We start from the raw sequence: 24,313 nt of genomic DNA on the forward strand, positions 1-24,313 counted from the left end.
AGAAACTTAAACCTGGGATCTAATACTGCAGGAAAAGCAGTGATCAAATTAATAAGTATAACGCTTCACCTCAGTAAAAATGTGCTTCATCTGGGCTTGTTTATTCCTAAATCGCTTGATCTTCTGTGCGATGCGAGGGTCCTTTTCGAGTTCTTCCATTGTGGCCCATTTACAGTGTAAGTAGGAACTATCCAAAGACACACAGATTGTGAGACGAGTGTAGAACTGGCAAATAATCAGACTTTCAAGTTTCAGTAACCAGGGTGACCATCTAACATAGCAGCAGTGGAGTGGCTTGCTGTGGAAGTGCTGGAGATTGGACTTAGAAGGGCCTTGCCCTTCAGGACAAAAACTGAACACAGAATAAGGCAGCAATTCCAAGCAACTGGTCACTCTGTGGCTTCTAGAGAAACTGGCTCACAGTGGAGGCAGGGCAGGTATAGGGAGGCTAGCATTCATGCACATTAGTGGAAGTGGGCACATAGCAGAGGAAGAAAGGAAAATGCAAGACAGCAGAAAAGTATAGGCTATAGACTGTGATTCTCCACATTGTGTGAAAAAAGGAACTACACAGGGATTTTTTAAAACACGTCAACCCTTGGGAACTATGCCCAGAGTAGCAGTCAACTGGCCTCGAGGGCAGCAAGGGCTTCAGTAGTTTTAAAAAGTTCTCCAGGTGACTCTATACGTCAAGTTGAACACTGCCCCCTAAGGTGAACTTGAGCCAATTGAGGTGTGTGAGTCACACCTTAGGGGCCATTCTTGGAAAATATAGAAGATAATGATGGGATGAAGGAAAGACGTTTTATTCATATAAAATCCAAATACAAAGAATACAGACGTACAAATTTCTATACTTGACGTAGAACAGCTCCAGGTCGAATGGGGGTTCTCCCGGGTGGACCTGTAACCCAAAGCAAGCCGTTATCAGCCTAGATCCCTGAGGACCACTCTTAAGTACCAAACGAAAAAGGTAAATCAAGCATTCCTTCTTGGTTTAGAACATATTTCTCGAGGACATTTGCATTTTACCAGGTCGTTTTTCTTGGCCGTTCTGGAGCAGACTTTCTAAAGGCTGAACACACAGATAAGCTACAACATTAAAAAAAAAAAAAAAAAAATTCCTCCTGGTGTCATTCCGAGATCTCGGCTGGGAGAACACTCAGATGAAAAAGTCAAACTGGCCCAGGGCTCTAAGAACTGCTGCGAAAGTGAGAACATGCATTTCTGGTGTCTCCCCACCCCACCCCGCCCCGCCCCCTCCTCCTCGTTGCCCACACACCCCAGAGGCGTTCACTCTCAAAGCGAGGAAGTCTTCCTTCATAAATACTCGAGGTAAAAATGAAACCATGCTCTCCCTGACACTATGTTCTCATGCTCCTTCACACCAGGCATTTTCTCTAGAAGTTCCCTATGACAACTCTGAAGACATCGAAAGGAAAAGGTGTTTGCACTGGGAGTCTTTTCCCATCTCTTCTTGGCTCCTTGATGACTTTCAGTGAGCTATGGCAACTAAGAGGTCAATACCTACTGCTAGGATCACAGGGAAGAAAAACATCAATTTGGGTCATACTCAAATATTGAAGAATTTCATGTCCTAAAATCTTCTACGGAGGTGTCAACTAGCCTAACAAACCTAAGTGTCAACTAGCCCAACGGCGCTCTTGCCTAGCTCTCGGTCCAGCTGAGAAGGACCACTCCAGAGACATCTTTTAACAGAGGGTGTCATGTGCGCTAGAGACATACAAGCCAGAAACATCAGCCACCAACCTCCTGGACAGTCTTAGAGGCCAGGATCTTCTCAATGATGTTTGCGTCATCTTCTGGAGGCTCCTGAAGACAGAGGTGAGAGAGACAGAAAGTGTATTACTGGCACCACAGAAGCCATGAAATAATTCTACAAGAAATGCTACAATAGATACCACTTGGTCCAAAGGTTCACCTTTGAGTACAGAGGCTCCATCCTGTTAGCTCAGAGTGATCCAAAGATGGTACACAGTCTAACCTCTGTGCACAACCCTCCCTCCTTCCCCTCCCATGTGAGCAGGGAAGTTACTCTGCTTTGCAGATTCTTGACTTCAGATCTGCCTTTAGCATCACTAAAATTGGTCCTGGGACCTCCCTTCTCGGCCCAAACTGCTTACATGTTACTGCATAAAATTTTCAGAAAGGTGTAATATAAAAGAGTCTGGGGGCTTCAGAAGCAGAGGGCTCCAATTCTGACACCTTCCAGCTGTTGGCTTTGGGCAAGTCAATTAACACCCCTTAGTTTCAAATCTATTAAAACAAGAATTAAAAATACATATCTCACTAGGTGACTGGAAGGATAAGACGGCATGTGAAAACATTTTTTGGACAGTAAGCGTTAGGCAAATGTAAGGCATAACTATTCTCTACTAAATGGTACCGCTGTTCTCCTCTGTACCTGGAAATGGCTTTCTGTTTTACTGATCATCCTTTGACTACAAATCCCAACTGGAAACAATTTAATTCCTTCCTTTCTACCCTTGATACACATCAACATTTTCTAATCTCCATGAAATCTTTTTCTACAGAGGAGTACTTGATTTTAAAAATTTTGCAAAAAAAAAAAAATTTGCATTAAAAAAAAACCCAACAAACTTGGGACTTCTATGGTAGTCCAATGGCTAAGAGTGTAATCCCAAAGCAGGGGACCCAGGTTTGGTCCCTGGTCTGGGAACTAGGGCTTCCCTGGTGGTTCAGATGGTAAAGAATATGCCTGCAATGTGGGAGACCCAGGTTCAATCCCTGAGTCAAGAAGATCCCCTGGAGATGGGAATGGGACCAACTCCAGTATTCTGGCCTGAAGAATTCCATGGACAGAGAAGCCTCGTGGACTACAGTCCAGGGGATCGCAAAGAGTTGGATATGACTGAGTGACTTTCACTTTTTTTCTCTCACTGGGAACTAGATCTCACATGCAGCAGATAAGAATTCACATGCTTAAAAAAAAAAAAAAAGAATTCACATGCTACAACTAAAGATAAATAAATAAAATTAAACAACATAAATTAAAAAATAAAAATAAAATAAACAATAAACTTACAAAAGGATACACTGGGTCAGAACACTCCTGTTAAATGTTCTTCCTAAGATTTTAGTTGAGCAATTTCAGTGGTTTCAACTGCATTATGTGACTTTTCCAGATCTGGCATTTATCACAATATGAGACTTAGAACAGTGTATGAAAAGAACACACACCACAACCCTAACTCTCAGAATAACGAGCTGGGTTCCTTCTCAGAACTTTCCAAGAGGATGATTTATGCTGCATATCATTGCCTTCAGTCTACCCATTCTAGGGCTCAGCTATCCCAAAGTCATACCATTATAGAAAACATATTTTCTAAGAACTTAAATCAAGCTTTTCCCAGAAAATTGATAGTAAAAAATGATGAGTAGGGCAGATGGTGGAAGAGAAGTATGGAAATCAGCAGGCGCTGACAGATGCTCCCAAAGGCTACGCATATTCATTATGTCCCCCTGGACACATGGCATTGTGAAGTTAATCCAAAACGACAAGTCTTTTCCACTGCTCAACTGGAAGATCAGTGAACTGGGGCTGGATACAGTACTCAGCTTTTGGTTTCCTCTAAGTATATTTGCTCTGCTTGATTCTTATGCATAAGAAAAGGAGGAGGCGACAGTTCACAGTGGGTTGCTGTCTTCTCCCATCACACTAGCCTGTAATGGCAGGGATCCTTATTTGTTTTACTCACTGGTGTAGCTAGATACCTTGAGAAAGCCAGACAACAGTGGGTGATCAATGAATATTGGTTGAATGCTAAATAACAGGGAAGACAGATGGAATACAAAGGAAAGATAAAGGGTTATTCTTGATCTATATCATATAATTAAAGCCTCCCTCTTTTTCCATATACCTGGACTTAACTTCTCTTGTCCAGATGGCTACCAGTGAAGCGCCCAAACTAGATGTCCTTTCCTGAGCAGTAAAATCACAACCCCAATCTTGCAGGCAACAAACAGAGCTCGGGCTATGACAAGTGGACAGCAAGCAAAGGAACAGAGGCCGGGTTAAAGGAAACTAGATTAATGACCCAACTTCCTTCCTTACAATTTCATTTCCTTCCTAAATTCACCCCCCCCCCTCCCCGGTTATGTACTGTGTGTCTTTTGAGTTTACATACTGGTCTTACAGACATAAACGTGCTATAGTCTTCATCAAGGAATGGCCAGGCATGCCCATATAATGTTGTAAGTGACTGAGGTATACAGCACGCAGAGGTCTTAAGCCTACAATTATCGACGTTTGACATGTACACATACACAGTGAAGTCCCCCTGAGATAAAGTTCTATTAAATTTTCAACATTCTTGGAAGATCCTCACGCCTCCTAGACATAACCACTCTTCAGACTTCTACCACCATTGATTAGTTTTGCCTATTATTAAGTTTCATGCAAATGGAATCATCTAGCATGTGGTTCATTCTCCTGTATCACTGTGCAGTATTTTATTGTATAAATTATTTATTTGCCCACCACTTATTTATCCCTGCTATTGCTAAGGAATATTTGGGTTGCTTTCAATGTTCATATAAATGCACTTGCTTACCTTGGAATGCAATTGCTAGGTTATGAGGTTGGTTATATGTTTAGTTTTGAGGGATACTGTCAGAACTTTGTCCAAAGTAGTAGCAACCATTTTTACATCCAGCAGCAGTTCATGGGAGTTCTCACTGACTTGACATCATGAGTATTGAAAACTCCAGCCATTCCAGTGGATGTGTACTCAGTTCAGTTACATCCAACTCTTTGCGACCCCATGGACTTCAACATGCCAGGCCTCCCTGTCCATCACCAACTCCCAGAGTTTACCCAAATTCATGTCCATTGAGTCAGTGATGCCATCCAACCATCTCATCCTCTGTTGTCCCCTTCTCCTCATGCCCTCAATCTTTCCCAGCATCAGGGTCTTTTCGAATGATTCAGCTCTTCGCATCAGGTGGCCAAAGTATTGGGAGTTTCAGCTTCAACATCAGTCCTTCCAATGAACACCCAGGACTGATCTCCTTTAGGATGGACTGGTTGGATCTCCTTGCTGTCCAAGGGACTCTCAAGAGTCTTCTCCAACACCACAGTTCAAAAGCATCAATTCTTTAGCACTCAGCCTTCTTTACAGTTCAACTCTCACATCCCCTCCTTCATTCACAATTCCCTGATAATTAAAAAGTGCTGAGTACCTTTTCATATGCTTATTGGCCCTATGAGGTTTCTATTCAAGTTATTTGCCTATTTTAAAAATTGTCTTTTTTTTTATTGTCAAGAGTTCTTTATATTTGCAAGAGTTTATATCTTTATATATTTCTGAATAAGAGTACTCTGTTATGATCTATACTTTTTCTATCAATCTATGGTTTGCCCTCTCAAACTGTAGATGTGTCTTTTGATGAAGAGAAGTTCTGTATGATTCACCTTTTTTTCCTCTCTTGTATTTTTATGTCCATTGAAGGAATCTTTGCTGCCACCAAAGCCACAAACAAGCCACATACATAGTTTTAAAATTTCTTATAGCCACATTTATGCTGGGAAAGGTTGAAGACAAGAGGAGAAAGGGCGACGGAGGATAAGATGGTTGGAAGGCATCACTGACTCAATGGACATGAGTTTGAGCAAACTCCAGGAGACAGAGAAAAACAGGGAAGCCTGGTGTGGTGCAGTTCATGGGGTCTCAAAGAGTCGGACATGACTTAGTGACTGACAACAACAGTAGCTACATTTAAAAACAGATGAATTTGACTGTAACAACATTTTAACTATCACAGAAAATATATCATTTCAACATGCAATCAATATAAAATTACTAATGAAATAGTTTACATTCTTCTCATACCGAGTCTTTAAAACTCTACTCTGTACTTTACTGAGCATATCTCAGTTCAAACTAGGCTATTTCAAGTGCTCAACAGCCACATACAGCTCTGTTTTTGGCCCGCTGGTCTACGTGTTCTTGTGGCAACACTACCCTGTCCTCATTTTTGCAAACTGATTACAAAGTATGGATTGTAGGTCTTCCAACTGGGTTCTTCCTATTCAAGATTGCCTTGGTTAGGGTAGGTCTTCTGTAGTTCCATTGTCAATTTCCACCAAAAAAAGCACTTTGCCTAGATCTGGACTGGGACTGAATTACAGATAGCTTAATTTTGAATACATGTATGTCATATATCACTCCATTTATTTAGGGTTTCTTCAATTTGTTTCAGCCATGTTTTTCATACAGAGGGCTTATATATCTTTTGAGAGTTACTTCAGGGTATCTAATACCTTGATACTATCATAAGTGGCATTTTACAATTTTCCATTCCTGATCTGATGTTGCTAGTTTATAAAATAAGTATACTGTAAAAGGTATATTGTAATATTAGTATATTGTAAATGGTGCCAATACATTTGTTTGATCCAAGATTACCACAAACCTTCAAACTGTTAAAAAAAAAAAAAAAGCAGTATCTGTAAAGTGCAATATAGCAAAGAACAATAAAACAAAGCATGCCTGTATTTCTTCCTTTTCCTTAGTGCAGTAGCCAGGACCGCCAATGTATTCCTGAATATAAATGAGAACAGTGGAATCTTTTTCTTACTTGCTAATTCAGAGGGAAAGCATTCAATACTGTACCATTTAATATAATATTAGTTGTCAGTTTTTATCTAGTGATTTATAAGATATTCTTTTAGTATCCGGTTTCTACAGTTTAAGATATGCATAGGTATGGTTTTCTTTTGCACGTTTTTCCTGCTTGGGGGTTACCTAACATTGAATCAACTGATTGATATCTTCCATCAGTTTTGGGAACTTTTTGGCTCTCCACTGACCCAGGTTTGATCCCAGGGTTGAGAAGATCTCCTGGAGGAGGAAATGGCAACCTACTCCAGTATTCTGGAGAATCCCATGGACAGGGGAGACTGGCAGGCTACAGTCCATGAGTTGGACATGACTAAGTGACTGACCTTTCCTTTTCCACGTCTAGGACGCTAATCAGAGCATCAGACCTTTTCACTGCATCCCAGTGGTCGCTCTATGCATTTATGTTTTGCTCTGTTCTTTCCATTCATTTTTCTGTATGTCAGTTTAGAAATTTTCTACTGATCTGTCTTCAAAGTCACTAATCTTATCTTCTATTATATCTAATCTGCTTTTAAACTTACCTATTGTGCTTTGAATTTTACATATTTTCAGTTTTACAGTGTTGATCTGATTCTCTTTATAGCTTCAATTCTCTGTTGGAATTCTTTACTTTAAAACTTATTTTGTCCATCTTTTCCTCTATTTTCTTTAACTCATTAATCATAGTAATTTAAACTTTTTTTCCTGCTGACTTCATTATCTGGATCATTTGGGGTTTGCTTCCATTAAAATTCTTGATTTTTAGTCAATTTCCCAGCCTTTTCAATGTCTAATAATTTTTTATTGTATGGTGAATATTGTGAACAAAAGAATCACAGCAGCTCCAAATGCTTTCTATTTTCTCCTCGATGAACAGGGAGAAGGAATGGGTCCCACTGGTCTAGTCCAATCAGGCTCTGCTGGGTCAGGACTGGGTCACCGTTTTGTTAAGACTCAGTCCATCTCTTGTTTAATCTATTCCTTGAGAACAAATGCCCAAGGTCACCTGACTGTAAGCTCGGCAGGTCTTTTTACTCCTCAGCCCTGAGTTTTCCAATCCCAAGCAGGGTAACAATCTCTCTTAAGGGACAGTCAGTTTTGTTTTGCAGTAGACCCATCCTTTCAGTGAGATTTTATCTCCTAAGTAACGCAAGACTGTGAGATTTCAATCTGCCTTCTGGTTCAGCCACCAACTTCTTGCATTACCCCAGAATTCAGCAAACGTCTCCTGGGGAAGGCTCCTTGCTTTGGGGATTCCTCTAGTTTCCAATCATTTCATCAGCCCTGCATAATCAATCACCAGCAGGGTCAGACAGTTTCTCATCAACCCAGAGTAGGTCTCTGTTTGGGCCCAGCCTGGTGCTCAGCCCCTGCCTGGAATTACAGAATGCTTCCAGAGAAGGAAATAGTCAGCAATGATCAGCTCATCTAGGAATAGCTCTTCTCCGTCTGGAATTTTACTGCACCTCATTTTTACTGCTTCCACAACTAGCTGATGCCTTTAAAAATATGTTCTTTGCAAGTTACCTTTTTCTTCCCCCTTGCAGCGAGTGTTGGTCTGCCATGCCTGACTATTTCTTACCTGAAAATAGAATCCTCCAACACTAACTCTTATTTCTGCAGTTCCCTAGAGCCTAGATTTGGGGCTTTCTTTTCTATCTATATTCATTCTCTAGGTGATCCCATCCAGTCTCATGGTTTTAAATACCGGCTATATGTGTCTTGCCTGCCATATTTATTTATCCTGGGCTTCCCAGGTGGTGCTAGTGATAAAGAATTCGCCTGTCAGTGTGGAAGATGCAAGAGATGCAGGTTTGATCCCTCGGTCAGGAAGATCTCCTGGAGGAAGGCACGGCAATCCCCTCCAGTGTTCTTGCCTAGAGAATCCCATGGACAGAGGAGCCTGATGGACTACAGTCCATATGGTCGCAACGAGTCAGACACGACAAAAACAACTTAACACGCAGGCGTGCATGTTGTCCGGACTGCCATATTTATTTAATCCAGCTTAGAACCCCATAATTACAAACTCCTTTATCTAACTGTTATTTGTCATCACTACCTATCTCAGAAATATTTCACACTTCAGATGTTCCCAAACCAAACTCCTAGTCTCTTAGCCAAGCCCCCAACCATATCCCTTCAAACTACAGCTTTCTTACAATTGAATTAAAAAGAACTCTATCCCTCTGGATGTTCAACCCAAAAATCCTGTAATTCTCAACTCCTCTCTTTTCGCTCCACATTTTATCAGCTCCTATTTCATCAGCCAAGAGATCCTGTTGAGTTTACCTTCGAAGTACGTTCAGAACCCAGCCATTTCTCCCCACCTCCACTGCTTCTACCCTGGTCTAAACCACCTTCATCTCTCACCCAGATTATTCCCAATCATCTCTTAAGTAGTCGCTTTGTTACCACTCCTGTCCTACTGGTCTATTCTCAACACAACGTTCAGAATGGCCCCTTCATTTAAGTCATTCTTCTACTTAAACTGCTTAAAATGTTTTTCTTTCAACTTGGGAGTAAAACCGAAAGTCTCCCAAAGGTCTTCAGAAGCCCACAGAATGCGTACCCAGCCTCTCATCTCCTCTGTCACCTTTCAGGTCTCCTTGTCTGTCCCTCATACACACCAGGCACGTTTCCACCTTCAGGACTCTGCTATTTCTTCTGCCTGAAATGCTCTTCTCCCCACACGACTCCTTCACTCCTTTACTTCCTTCAGTTCTTGGATCATATATTACCTTTGTGAGGCCAACACTGATCACCCTATCTAAAACTGCAACCTTCATTCTTGAATTTCCTAACACTCCTATTCTGATGTTTTTTTTTTCCATAGCACTTACCACCATGGACACACTACACACTTTTACTATTTCCAGGTTGATAACCAGCCTCTCCTGAGTTATTTCTACCCTTTGGAAGTTCTGAGCTTAGCCCTTTGGCTTGACACCCCACGTAGGCTGAACACCTGGCAAACATCTGGAGAAGGAGATGGGCTGTGTGCATTCCACAGGCTCCTCTCACTTTGCTATAGGCTCCCTCCACAAGGGCGGGGACTTCCGGCTCTTTTGTTCCCTGATGTTATCTCCAGCACTCAGAACAGTCCTTGGTACTCAATAGTAGTAGGCACTCAATAAATATTTCTGAATAAATAATGTTAAAAGATTTTACAACGCAACATGGGAACAGTAGTATAGAGCAAGTGCTACGGGCACACACAGCCAGAGCAGCTGGCCAAATCAGAAGAGGCTTTGGAAATAAGCTAGATGTCTATAAGCCTTAGACTTTCATCACTGCTTTCCTACCTACTTCCAAGTCTGTACGAACCAGATTAGCAAACAAGCCTTCACACGCGTGCACCCGTGCTGAAAGAACCATGGTCTCTCCTCACCAGTAGGTGACTTCAAATGGGCTCTCTCTCTTTAAAAGAATTTTACTTATTTGATTATATATTTGAGGGGAGGGGGCTGCACTGGCTCTGAGTTGCAGTGCATGGGCTTTTTCTAGTTGTGACCAGGGGCTACTCTCTGGTTGTGGTGTGACAGCTTCTCGTTGCAGTGGCTTCTCTTGTTGCAGAGCATGCACTCTAGAGCGAGTGGGCTCAGAAATTATGGCCCATGGGCTTAGTTGCCTGATGGCATGTGGGATTCTAATTCCCGGACCAGGGATCAAATCCATGCCCTCTGCATTGCAGGTGGATTCTTAACCACTGGACCACCAGGGAAGTCCCTTCAAATAGTCTCTTATTCTTACCAACCATGAAGAGCAGAAAAAGATGGCTTCTGATGGCAAGATGTTTCTAAGCAGGACCCAATCCACAGAAACATTAATATGTGGATGAAGGAAGCTCAGAACTTTACTCTGAGGGTTAAAAGGATGGAGGGCTTAAAGCATTCTTTGTTATAGAGAATTTTTAACTAAAAATTAAGGAATATGAAAACTTCAGTTTGCTTTTTGGCACTAAAGAATAGAGGATAACACTAAAATTAAAAAAAAAAACAATAGTTATCATCAAAATTTTACAACAGATTTTTTTTACTCTATCCTAATAAAAGGGAAAAAAGAGGCTAGTGTTACCAAAAATACACATCAAAGTAGGAAGAAGACTGGAAAATCAGGATTTCTTTTTCCTAAACAGAGACCGTGCATAAGCATGATCATGTGTGTATAAACACTCAGTGTATACAGATACACACAGATATAAACTAAATCTGCTTGCCGAACACACTTCCATAACAGCCATCTGTTCTCAACTTCTTGGAATTTTCTCAAATTATCCTTCAAAGAAGACCATTTTAATTCATTCAATTTCATGTCAGAAACTCATAAAATTAATTTTTTCCCTTAGGGAAAAAAGTTTCAACTTACACCACTCCCAACCTCAACCAACCACCTGATTCACTCTATTTAGCTAGAATAAGGAGAGCCTCTAGTGAGACACAACCCACTTTTCAAAACATTAAGTATTTACCAAATGCCATGGAAGGTCCAAAGTTGCATTCAAAAAGGTGCCCAGTCTCAGGGGCTTAGCTCTCAGTGGAAGCAAAATAAAACATATTTTTCTTAGAAGTGTGCCAGGGGTAAATCCTAATCAGTACAACAGTAACCCTAAGTCCAGCAAGAGAGCAGAAAGCATGAACAGCTTGAATTTCAAACAGTGTGTTTTCCGTTGGACCCTAAAGGATGCCGGGTCATAAGAGGACTGCAAACAGGAAGGAAAGCTGAAACATACCCATGGGATGAAAGGACCAGTATAGGGGAAGCAGGATGCCTATCTGGGATACAAGGAACACAGTCTTAATAGAAAAAAAATTACACAGAATGGGGAGTGGGGATAAATGAGAATAGAATGCGGCTACATTCCTTAGAAGAAAATCAGGCAGGAATTTTGATCTAAAACAGGAGTTAAGAGGCAAAATCACCTTAGATTCTTGAGTGGGACACTGAGAAAAGCCAAAAACTGCCCTGGTATTATGGGAAAATGAGCCTAGTAATGGAGCAAGAAGGACAGAGGACTAGGGCACGGAATAACAAAGGTGCAAACCGCAGCTGTTTGAACACTAAAAGCCTCAGCAGGACTGGTGGCCAGCGGCACCCAAGAGGAAACAAAGATAGCAGACACTTGGAGGAAAGACTCGGGGTGGGAACCGGTGGTGTGGCCAACGAAGAAACGGAAAGAATGAAAACCATCCTCCCGGGCAGAGTGGGACGGCAGCCTAAGTCCTGAATCACCGGGGCTGCTGCAGAGCTGCAGCCACTCTGCCCCGGGGCCTGCCCACGGTGGTCAGGGCTGGAGTGAGAGGAAGGCGACTGCCAGCAGGAAAACAGGCCAGTGTGAAGACGTGGAAGAAACAAGAGCCTGACAGAGAAAGAAAGACCTCATTGTCATCTTTCTAATCCAGGAGTTGAGAATAATACCTGTTTCTATAATGTTTTAAGCATATTTATTCATTACTTACATATATAAATACATGAAATGTACGTCTCTCTATGTTACTTACTACCCAATGTCAAGTACTACCTATGTTAAGTGAAAATTATGATCAACTAAAAAGGGACACTTGTTTTTGCAAAAGTTTACAGTGTGGTGGCGTGAACAATCAGGAGTGATATTCAGAGCAGGGCGCTGACCCATCAGAGCAGTCACAGGCTCTGGGTTCCGGGTATATCGGGCATGATGAACACACACAGAACAGAGGAGGGACGTGCCATACTTCTCTCTAAATAGTTCCTGGGGTTTAATGTACCTTTTACTTTATTGAAGCTCTTTCATGCTGGAAAGATAAGTTGAAAAAAAAAGAAAAAGAAAAGGATTACAAGCCCTACCCGAACATGGTTCAAGGCTTCAACAAAGGAAAACACAAACCGGCAGGTGTTTAACGGACAGTGAGAGTTTAACACACTCGAGTGCCAAGGCAGACAGAGGAGGGGCACTTACCTCCAGCTTGAGGGGAAGCAGGGAGCTTCCCGGGTGAGGGGACCACTGCGCTCACCTGCCAGGCGCAGGCAAAGACCAGACAAAGCGGAGGGCACTGTCTGCAAAGATGCAAGAGTGGGCACAGGAGAGCACGGGGAGGTGATTCCTCGTTCAAATTCAAGTCCTTCTGTCTCAGGCAAAAATCACACAAACCACACCAGTTGCAGGAGGCAAAAACCGAGACCGCCTTGTAGGAGTCTATACGTTGTAAACACGCCATAACCAGGCAAGCTTGTCTCTGTTCCAAGCACTGCCATCAGTTTGACAAAGAATAAGAAAGCAGGGAGTCACAGTGAGGATGGGAACATATTTCACCCCCAATTCCATACCCCAGCCAGGGGACTGTCCTCTAGACTCCGAAGCAGGCCTCTCTGCTACCTGCCAGGCCCGAGCTAGAATGAATCATGCGTAAAGATGTTTGCAGCAATTCACCACTAGGTAAGCACTGCTGAGGTTGCAATGTGGGGCTGGGACAGGGGCCAGGAGCCACACAAGTGGGCTGAGCATGCCGATAAGACACTGCAAAGAAAGCAGGGTGGGAGCAGTGGGGCCTTTTTGGTGCTGACTCTACACCCTTCTCTGCCCCAAGTTAAAGCCAGCAAGCAGGCAGACACCCTTCCAAAGGGCCTTGGGGAAGGATGGAAGAAAAAGTCTCATCTTCCTCTACTGGTTTTCTGGGCCCCTGGACACTCTGAGGATTGCCTGGAATCCTAGATGAGATCCCTGACTTTGGGGCTTTGTGTTAGTGTGGGAAATCTTTGTTCAGACCTCCCCAGAGAGCCCACTATGTAAAATAGACCCGAATAGAGGGCTCCACGGAGCACTGACTCAGGTCAGTCGCTCAGTCCCTGGAAGGTGGTTGGGTCTGTCCTGTGGCGTGGAGGCCAGAGCCACATGGCTACCTTTTCTGAACATCAACACCAAAACCACATTTTGGGCCTCTTTCTTTTTTAAATTTAGTCACAATCTTTGAGGTGTAATTAATGCAGATTCAGATTCTAGCTTATGTTTCACCACATAAAACTCTTGAATGCACCTTTCATGAGGATAAAAAGAGCTTTGTTAAGATAAAAACTTCTCAAGATATTTCTGTCTGATCAGCTAACACTGCCCTTTAGGTACTGGGGTAGAAGTCAGAACAACAATTGAAATATGGTTAATAACTTTGGCTAAATGGCTACTAGGAGAAAATAAAATCCCTTATAGTGTTTTAACTACCAAATCAACCATAAAATCGCCAAGGAAGGGAAACCCACTGTAAACATTTATTTGGCCACACTGGGTCTTAGTTGCAACAACATTTTTCATTGTAAAATGTGGGCCTTCAGCTGCGGCATATGGGATTTAGTTCCCTGACCAGGGATTGAACCTGCGCCCCCTGCCTTGGGAGCATGAAGTCTTAGCTACTGGACCACAGGGAAGTCCCAGGAAACCAACTATAAAGCAATATAATCCTATCATGTCAAAGAAGTCTTGCAAGGACTACTTTTAAAATTTGCTTGAAAAGTACTGCAATACACTACGTCAAATTATTATTCCTATCAGGTGTTCTACTCATTAGCTGGATAACCCTGATCCAGAGAGAGACACAAAATCAGTTCTTACATGCTCATCACTGATCCACTGCTGCTATGTAATGCTATGATCTGGATTGTTCTGTGCTTATTTCCTGATTGTTAACATAGGCATAAGGGTCCCTGCTCCCAGCTACTTTCTATGCAGATACAGAGCAAAAGGCTGTGAGAAATTACGTGAAAATGCTTGATGCGGGAGTCAAGGTGGGTGGCACGGATAAAAGCATCCTCAGCTCCAGGAGCCACACTGGCCTCCAGGAGGAAGGACAGGTATTTGTGCTGTTGCTGCACAGGCAGAACGTGAATCCTGCCAAGTCAGCAACAGGGACTCCATAACGACAGACAGCCTGTGTCCCAGAATGTGCATCAGGCGCATCCCACGTGCACAGCCTGCTGCTTCTTTTGCTTCTGCCTTCTCCCCTGCAAGCTCCTTGGCTCAGACCTCCTCCTTGTCAACATGTATCCCCACCCCCTCTTCCTTGGTAGCATCTGGGGGTACCAGGACGACATGCTGTCCTCGTCTTCCCCGACACTGCTGCTAGTGGAAATTCCTAAACTGCACAGATGGGCATCCTGCTTCTCCGCCTGAAACCATCACTGCCCCAGGCCCCTTGTACAACCTACGGGAGGAAGGCCAAGGCCTTGCATAATGTGGCTCTCCCTACCACCCCGGAATCATCTCCCATCACTCCTCAAATCAAACCCCAACGTCTGACCATGCTCATTAAACTGTCATATCACAACCTCTGGTACCAGCGGCTATGGGGCTGTGGTTCACGTTGGAAACACCTCTCCTAAAGCCCTGACCTCCCTCTCCTGTTTACTCCTCCTCCAGTCGCCATATCCAGCACATACTTCCAAGACCACACTTAACTCACAGTACCAGTATAGCCATACTCTCCTCCCAGATAAAACTCCCTGGAGGCAGGGACCAAGCCAAGATACTCATCCTGGTGTCCTAGGACCTGTCCCTGCTGTGGACTTGCCACACACCTTTGTAACCCCAGTCCCACCTGTAATGACTGCTTTATGTGATTCCGTTCATTGAGTAGCTATTTACTACATATCACACTTCTACATTCTAATGGGAGAGACAAATAAAATGAAATCAGAACACAATTATAAATTGTAATAAGTGCTATGAAAGAAACAAACAGGAGTGAAATAAAAAGAATCATTAGAGGATTTCTCTGGTGGTCCAGTGGTTAAGACTCTGTGATTCCAACATAGAAGGCCCAGGTTCAATTCCCGGTCAGAGAACTAGCTCCCACAGGCTTCAAGTAAAGATCCTGTGTGCCACAACTAAAGACCCAGTGCAGTCAGAAAAATAATAATTAATCGGAAAAAAAAAAAAAGAATCATTAGGACAGGGGCAAGGGTCTACTTCAAATAAGAGTCACGTGAGGCATGTGGCAAAGAACATTCCAACCAAAAGGGACCACACAGGTAAAGGGCAGTAGGTGGGAAAGAATGGCTTGATACATGGCTTTAAAAGAGGCGAGTCTTTTGGCTGGAGAGTAATGAGAGAGATGGCGCAAAGTCGTGTATCTGAAAAACGAACTTAGGTGGATTCGGGAGAGTATGATGACAGAGGGACCTGCTAGGCACAGACAAGAGTCTGAACTTTCAGTTCAGCAGGAAGCCACCTGAAGGACAGAAACTGCAGTTAAAGTGATCAAACTTATGCTTTGAAAAAGAGCCGCAGCACAATTCCACCAGGCAGTCGAAGTGACTGCTGGCCTCAGTCTAAAGGCCGTACCTCCGCCTGCCAGGCCAGGGTAGAAGCTGAGAGGGCGGACGTCCGGCCGGCCCCGAGCACGGCAATGGTTTCCCCGTCATCGTCCACCACCTTGAAGTCCAAGTCCTCGTTGTATTTTCTGCGCTTCACTTGCCGCCCTGAGCGTCGTTTCTGCAGGACAAACACACCCGCCAGAGACGCTCAGTGAGTCGGAGGGAAAAGTGTGCACGAGGACACCCTTGCCTATACTACACTCACTCACACTCACAGGAGCTCTCTCCAACTTCCTAAGAAGGATCTGCCCTAAACACAACTCTTTTCAGAACTAAATTCACTCAAAACAGGACCCATTTCAGGAGAGGGAGCCACACCCCCTGGATCCAGGGTAGAAGGTGTAGTCTCAGGATCCAGGGAGATGTGTTTTATTACCTCTGCTTGTACTTTCCCCCTCCTTTCTAGGATCGGTTTCCATTCCAGTGAAACAGGGATGGGAAGTAACTTCATCATCTCTGAGGTCCCTTCCAAGCATAGCCTGAAGCTCCAGGTTTATGACAATGCTTACCAGGTTTTTTTTGTTTATTTTCAATTTTCCAAGTTCACCAGATTTGCCGTGTACTTCCAAACAACTAAATAATACCAATTTTATTCGGAATTACTTTGAGAATCTCCTAACACCACCCTTTGTAATGCAAGCTGACGTCTTGAGTGTGACAAAATGAGATTCGTGACTCACCATGTAAGGACCTGACTATAATTAAACAGCTTATGACCTTTAAGAGAGATAACAGTCTACAGCAAAGCAACCCAGTGGCTTTCCTCAAGCAGAAAAACACATGGTTCATCTCTACCCATCACATCCAAGCAGCAGAAACACTTCCGGGAACTATCCACTCAGCCAGCTAAGTCTTCAACACTTAAACCTTACAAAACAAAATGGAAAGCCAAACCTCACCCCCACTCCACCCCCAGCCCTTATCATCTAAAAGATACCTCCTGGGCCTCTCTTTGTGTTCATGTCTTTACTGTGTCACCTCAATGACATTCAATTTTACAGGAGGAATTCCACATAAAAGGCTCTCCCTCAGTCCCACCTGCAGGTCACCATACTAGAAACACTGAACTACCTGCCGACCCTCACGGACTGGATGCACTCGCTCCTCTGCCAATCAGGAGACTTGGGAGCCACTAACCCAAGTATACAGGCAGTGAAAGGGGGTCTCGGATCTGACACCCCAGACACCACGACTCATTCATCACTGTGACATTAGGAGCTGACACCTTCCTACAATGGAGATCACAGGATTTAAAGTACAGTAAGTTGGTCTTATCCTAAATGGCCCCTTGTGGGAGCAGGGCCCAGATAAACTGCTACGGTTGTCAGAGGAAACAGCACTTTGAAATATCAGAATTCAAGTCCAAGAGAGGCTGCCTCAACTCAAGGGAGAAAACTCCTACCAATGTCTTGTAGCCACCTTGGTGTGTCTTCAGAAATCTCATTTGGGTGGGCCACTCCTTGTTTCTGTGTTTGCCAAATTTTCCTTCCCATCTTGGCAAAAGGAATCCATCCCTGACTTTCCCAGCATCTGGGATTATGAACGTGTCCTCATACAGACTGGCTTATTAGCACTCCGAGCCATCAATGCATCACCTACACGGCAAGGGAGGCCCTCGGAGCCTCACCTAATTTGGATCACACTTCCCCTCTCCACGTTCCCTCTCACTGCAGCCTGATACATGTGACTCTCCTGGAAGGAAGCCAACACCACTGAACAGCTGGGAGACTGTTAGTCTAAGGACCAGCATGCTAGAGAAAGAGCCTTGTGGTCACCCACTAGCACAGAGAAAGCCCAGCCCAGGTCTGGGTGTGAGGGAAGTGGGCTGGAGACAGGGGGAGAGGAGCACCAGGATCAGCGTCAGCGAGACCCCGCCCCGCAGCCGCCGTGCCCGCCCGGGCTCCCGGCACAGCGGTACCTGGCTGTCTGCAGACTCAGTGGACTCCTCGGGGCTCCGCAGGGATGGGTTCGGCAGGCCCTGATCCAGCTCTAAACTCTCCACTGCGGTTTCACTTTTCCTTTTTCCTTTCTTCTTTTTCTCCACTGGGGTTGGTCCTTGCTCCTTGCTACAAGGAGAAATTCAGAATTAAAACTGTTGGGCAGTTCTTAAAGCTAAGATTTCTCATGTGATTCAAGTTACGAGGGTACATCGTGGAATTCTGGGGCCAGGAGAGGCTTTAATGGGAAAGCAACAAGAGTTTCCTGCCAGAAATTTGCAGAAAAAAAGGAAGAAACATCTACATGGGTTGATGTAAAATTCACTTTTTTTTACACCCCATCACAACTATTGTAGATATGATTAATCTGACATGAAGTAAAATGATACAAACACCTCCCTGCCCCCCCAAAATCCCACTTTCAAATAAACATCTTCTCTAGGAAGTTGAATTGCTTCACAGATACTGAGAATCATCCACTTTCAAGCTCCCTTTAAATTACGTGGGAACATTTCCCTAAGCCATCACCATCTATTGAGAATCATCTATGTAAGACTCAGAATGAGTGCTAGGAGTTCAAAACTGAAGACAATACTGCCATAGCCCTTGAGGAGGTCACAGGGACAAAATTCCGATCACCCAGAGCCATCACCCATGGCAGGAGATGGATGCTCCTTGAGAGAAGTGGAGATGGGCAAAATTCACTCTGCAAGGCTCTGCTAAGATGGCAACATCTCTAATAAGTCTTTTTGGTCCCTCCTGGCTGATAAAACCCCTTTTCTACACTCCCAAGCACCACAACGGCTTCCTTTGTGGCTCAGCTGGTAAAGAATCCGCCTGCAATGCAGGAGATCTGGGTCCCAAGTCTATGGGGTCCCAAGGAGTCAGACATGACTGAGCAACTTTTACTTTCTTTCAAGCGCCTCAACTGTGCTTTGCCTAAGGCATTCAAACTTTGATCTTTCACCAGTGTTAGCCATTACACGTGACACCAGGCTCAGAACTAAACAGAACCTCGGATCCTCTGCAGTGACTTGATCAACATGTGCTGAATGGATGAACAGTTTATACTTCTCTGCACTCTCCCATCAGACACTAAGTTCCCAGAGGGCAGTATGCGCTTAAGTTCTGTATTCCTCACAGCGAGTAGTAGTCTTATGCCTAAAGCATACCAAGGATTCGATGAAATATTCATTGGATAGATGGATGTGCTAATGGATGGATACAACTGGGGAGATTTGGGAAAAACACATTTGAGCAAAGATACACACAGAATTTTGATAGAAGACAATAATAATAATAATTACAGCTAATTTGTATGTAACACCTACTACATGCAGGCGCAGTTCTCTAAACTTCTACATGTATTATCTCCTTTACTCCTCAAAGCAACCATTTAAGGCAGATAGGATTATTATCCTAATTTTATCAAGAAAAACAGTGAGGTTAAGATTTCCAGGGTAACACACTAGTAAATGGAAGAGAAAGTATTTAAACCAGGCACGTGCGTAACCACCCTGACATTCTTGGGGAATGGAAGAGTGTTAGACTCTTTTAGTAAAAGACAGTCTGTGTGGCTGGATGACAGGGCAAGTGAAAAGAAGCTCTACGCTGATGAAGCTGGAAAGAACCCAGGGGTACGTGAGGCTGGAGAGCTCAGACTCATTCTGCATGAAAAGGGCACGATGGCAAGACTGGGCAAGGGAGAAAGAAGACTCAAGCGAGATGTGATCAGTGAAAACGCAAGGGTATAAGTGATGTGAAAGATCCGACAAAAGCAGAACCAGAAGGTCTTGGCAGAAGCAGTGTCAATAAGTCTCGGCAGAAGGTGGAAGACGAGGAAAGAGCCACGATTACTGGTACCTCCCATCAGGTGAGTCACTGCAAGGTGTGGGGGAAGACAGGGACAGAGACGGAAGATCCAGTGGGACAGCACCCGGCGTGGACCGTGGGGTCAGCCTGCTTCTCCCAACACCCTTCACCCTTTCACGTGTGGATCACTCATCAGGTGGGCAAAACCCAACTCTTACCCTTGATTCCGTAGGCTGAAGACTGGTGTGCCTATCTATCGGCAAAGTTCTTTATGAGATTATTTTGATCCAAACTGAGGAAATGAAACTCAGGGGGTGGGGGTGTGGGTCAAGGGAGAAAGACTACTTCTTACCAGTCTTAGGACAGAAGACTCCGGTGAAAAGAGTTTTAAAAGATGCTAAACTTAAAAAAAAAAAAAAAATACTAAATTTTCACTGGAATATTTATCTCATGTTACGTGGCTTCTCACTAAGAAAATTACATTGCAATTTATATTCTACAAAGCACTTAAGTGTTTCCTGTCTTGGATAACTGTAGCAACCGCGATTCTGCGAGGGGACCCAGACAGGTGAGCCTCATGTTCCAGATATATAAACAGGTTAAAAAGCGCAAAGGCCCCAAAGCCAGCAGCAGCAGAGGCTGGTGCTCAGCTCAGCTGACTCACAATCCCCTTGCTGTTTACATTGTATCATGTTTCCTGCCTCCCTTTTTCTTTTTAAATCCCCAGTCTCCCTTTCAACAAATGCAAAAACTTTAAATTTCTCTTAATTTTCTTGGAATTTCAAAATAATCACCAAAAGAATTGGTTACAAAACACTCCAATAACTCAGATATACCAAAAAAAAAAAAAAAAATCACAACTCCATAGTTGATTCTCTCAACAGAAGAAGGTGTGTGCTTCATTTTTTGGACACACATTTAGAGATAGTAATATAGATATAATATAGTCACCATAATAATCACATGCTTGGAATCCCATTTAATCTTCTATAAAATCTTAAATCCTTCCAACATTTGAAATCAATTTTATCTTTCTACGAAATATAGCTTCATATTGGAAAATTTTATCTATGTATGTTTAATCTCCATTTTAAATATTCATTATATAGATGGGCTAGAAACATGTGCTTCATTGTGAAAATATCCTGCTTAAAACTAAATTAAGCTTAAGACAGAATTAAGGAATAGAACCTCCTTAAAATACTAAACCTTACTATAAGACGTGTATATGTTTGCCTCCCATGTTTTCAGAAACACATTAAACGATGACAAGGAGAAGCTATAGTTAGGCCCCTCCAAAGTCAAGCCTGGGGCATCGCAGGTTTCCTAGCCAGAGGCTGGGTGTGGGGTTGGGTGGAGGGAACACCTTCTTAAATATACATGAGTAAAACAGGAACAAGTCTAGGGATACCTGCTTACCTATTTGGGGAAATATAAGAAGATACTCTACCTGAGACACCTTCATAGTGATTTTCTGAATGTTACCTTTGACAAAAGAATCAATTTTGATTTTCAAAACTTTTTGCTGGAGCTCTTCCGATAAAGACAAGTATCAGGAAGAAAAGATTCCCTGTGAGATTATAAATGGGACTTTCAAATAGGGTATCAAGAAAATACCACCTGAATTCATCCTCCAGGAGGAAGATGAAATGTGTTTTCCCCATCTTCGGAATGAGTTTTGAAAAACTTACACTTGAAAGTTTTAACCCCTACTTTGTTACAGATGGATTTGGACCATGAATGTACTGTTTTCTCCTTGGAGTTCTAGGTTTTTCAAACATAGCAGTCAAATAATATGTAACAAAATTATGTATGTATGTACCCTTTGATCTAACAATTCCATTTATAGGAATATATTCTAAAGATACACCTCCATCAACATGGAAACACATATGCATGTGGTTATTCAACATTGTTTGATAATTTCAAAATAATGAAAAACAACCTAAATGTCCAAATCTAAGTGGTGAATAAATGAAGATACATAGAAAGGAGTACTATGCAGCTGTAAAAACAATTAAGAAAGAATTCTACAAACTACCATGGAATGATTTCTAAGATATATTGTTAAGTGAAAAAAGCAAAGTGCAAGAGTACACTAACATGCTACTTTTTATGAAAGAATAAAGAGAAAATAAGAAACCTTGCATATATCTACTTATTTTACAAAAAGAGACACAAAGAGGATAAACCAAATAAAGCAAGGGGTAAGTATCTTTTTATATAGATTTGACTTTTAGAAGCATGTTACATATACAAAAATTTTTTTAAATGAAAGCTGAAAACAAGTTGAAATAAATAAACCTAGGTGTTTTTTGAATGAAAAAACATAACCACACTCAACAGATGGAAAAAAAAACTCATTAATTTATAAACATAGTATCTGACTATATACTTTCAGTTTAGGGGAGAAGTGAGGAGAACAGCAAACAAAAGGTGACCTCTCTTTGGTAGGCATATAAGGGAAGCAGTTCTGAAGCCATTTTAGCTGTGGTAATAGGATTAAACAAATTAGTAAATGTGTTGACGTTAGTAGCTGTGGTTCTCACCCAGGAAGACGTAAATATGAAATGTTGTAAGGCAAGGAAGAGACTGTGGGATGAACTGGAGGCCTCAGTGTGACACATGCTTTCTAAGATAAGTATCTGTATGAACACACGCATATAAACGTGTACACATGCATTATGAGTATATTGCGTGTGCATGTAGATATGTACCCATGTGCATGTACATATATGTACACGTGTTTGTCTTGTGTATTTCCCCCTAGCTTTGACAACTGAGAAAGCCAACAAGCAAAGATGCTCCAAGTGCAATCTGCACGTACAGCAGTCAAGATTTTGGTTTCGAATTCCAAAGTTCCGCACAAAAATGACTGGTTCCAAGAGAAGCAAGTTATAAGATCAGCCTGAAACATCTTGTGTCTAAAGTAAAGGGAGTGGCCAAAAAAGCGAAGGCAGCATGTCAAAAGGGCACAGGAGTTGGCTAGGAGAACTCTCGTTGGTCAAGACAGGGGCCATGTGAGCACGAAAGTAATTAAGGTCAGTAATGAATTATAAGCTGTTGAAAATGATAAGAATCCGCACCCATGGTAGACAGACAGACAAATAATGAATAAATGAGGGGGAAAGGAAAGCTCCTGCTTATTATACAATCCAAACAGCAAATGTAGATGCGGTGGTGGAGTTGGAAAATCATTTTGTAACCACTATAGTCAAGATAAGTATAGTCCAGAACCATCAAGAAATGCTAAATCTGGGGGAGAACAACTTGAAGAGACACAGGATATTTGCATGATTTGAAGCATGTCTCTCAAAAGAAAAAAGAAAAAAAAGCGTGTCTCTCCACAGACTGTACGGAAACAAAAGCAGCAACTCAACAAATGGTTATGAAAATGGCATTACTCTTAGAAAAGATACACTGGAGCATTTAGGGATAAAAAGGCATGATATTTGCAACTCATCCTCACAACGGTTGAAGAAAAACCATATAAATTATACACACACACATAAACTATTCTCACATATACCTGTACCATGGCTAAAGTGGACACTGATTGCCTTTTTGCTGATAACCAACACTGACCCCAAACCACGAGAGTAAGCAGGAAGTCAGGCTGGGCTACGGTGTCCTACCCCTACCGCAGGGACGGGTCCAGGGACAGACACACGACCTCGCAAGGCCAAAGGTGGGACTCCTTCCTTTAAAAAAAGGACTAATTTCTGGCAGGAGTGGGCAGGAAAATGAACAATCTCTTTCCTCCTAGGTCCTAGGTCTGTTAAGCTGTGAGCCCAGAGTTACGGGCAGGCACAGTTCAATCTGGAGAAGGAAGGCAGTCGTCAAAGATGGAGCCAACACCCAAAGAGGCTCAGGAAGGGTGGGGGACAAAGACTTCTGTGGAGTTCTTGACTGGAGCCCCGGGTTCTGACTCCCTAAACCAGTGAACCCACTTGTTACTCTTTTTCTTAAGTTAATTCGAGTTGGGTTTATGTCACTTGCAACCAGTGCGGTTCTCATAATACAAAGGCCTAATACTCTCACCGTTTAATGACACTTGAGGCCACATCAAAGCAATCTAATTTTTATAATCCTTGTTTTTCCAGCTTTCAGAGTTAGAACAAATTACATTACAGGGAAAAAAAAAAATGGCAGACAAGATTTTAGAGGCTCAAAATACCTATTTTTAGTAATAAAACTCAACTTGATTTTATAACATATATCCATATATCCACTTTAAAGAAAGCATCAATCATGTATTTATGACATGCAAGAAACTTCCAACATATATAAACTGTACCATCCATGCAGGACAAGGATCAGGTATGACCAACAGCAGTTCAGTAGCAGCCCTCAGCCCCAAAACACTCTCACTCCTGTCTACTGCTAAACCTCATCAGCCAAGATTTTATACATCTTGACTCTCCACAGTTTGCATTAGAAAAGTAAGTACGCTTTTTTGAGGGGAAGGGATAGTTTAGGGAGTCTGGAAAGGACATGTGCACACTGCTATGTTTAAAATGGATAAACAAAGTGTAACCCTGCTCGGTGTTATGTGGCAGCCTGGGTGGGACGTGGGTC

At 42.8% G+C, this 24,313-nt stretch overlaps 1 protein-coding gene across 4 annotated transcripts in view; it reads right to left on the reverse strand.

The window, feature by feature from the left end:
- CHD6 (chromodomain helicase DNA binding protein 6) overlaps nucleotides 1–24,313 on the reverse strand; it is a 194,903-nt gene that overhangs the window by 91,696 nt on the left and 78,894 nt on the right. For all 4 annotated transcript variants that reach the window (XM_043884657.1, XM_043884655.1, XM_043884656.1 and 1 more), the window contains 5 exons: nucleotides 17,905–18,052; nucleotides 15,955–16,104; nucleotides 1,771–1,833; nucleotides 846–904; nucleotides 70–187 (listed from right to left, as the gene is read on the reverse strand). In XM_043884657.1, the coding sequence (XP_043740592.1) occupies nucleotides 70–187; nucleotides 846–904; nucleotides 1,771–1,833; nucleotides 15,955–16,104; nucleotides 17,905–18,052 (538 nt within the window). The remainder of the gene's footprint in view (nucleotides 1–69; nucleotides 188–845; nucleotides 905–1,770; nucleotides 1,834–15,954; nucleotides 16,105–17,904; nucleotides 18,053–24,313) is intronic.

The sequence above is a fragment of the Cervus elaphus genome, chromosome 23, assembly GCF_910594005.1.
Source record: "Cervus elaphus chromosome 23, mCerEla1.1, whole genome shotgun sequence".
Classification (NCBI taxonomy): domain Eukaryota; kingdom Metazoa; phylum Chordata; class Mammalia; order Artiodactyla; family Cervidae; genus Cervus; species Cervus elaphus.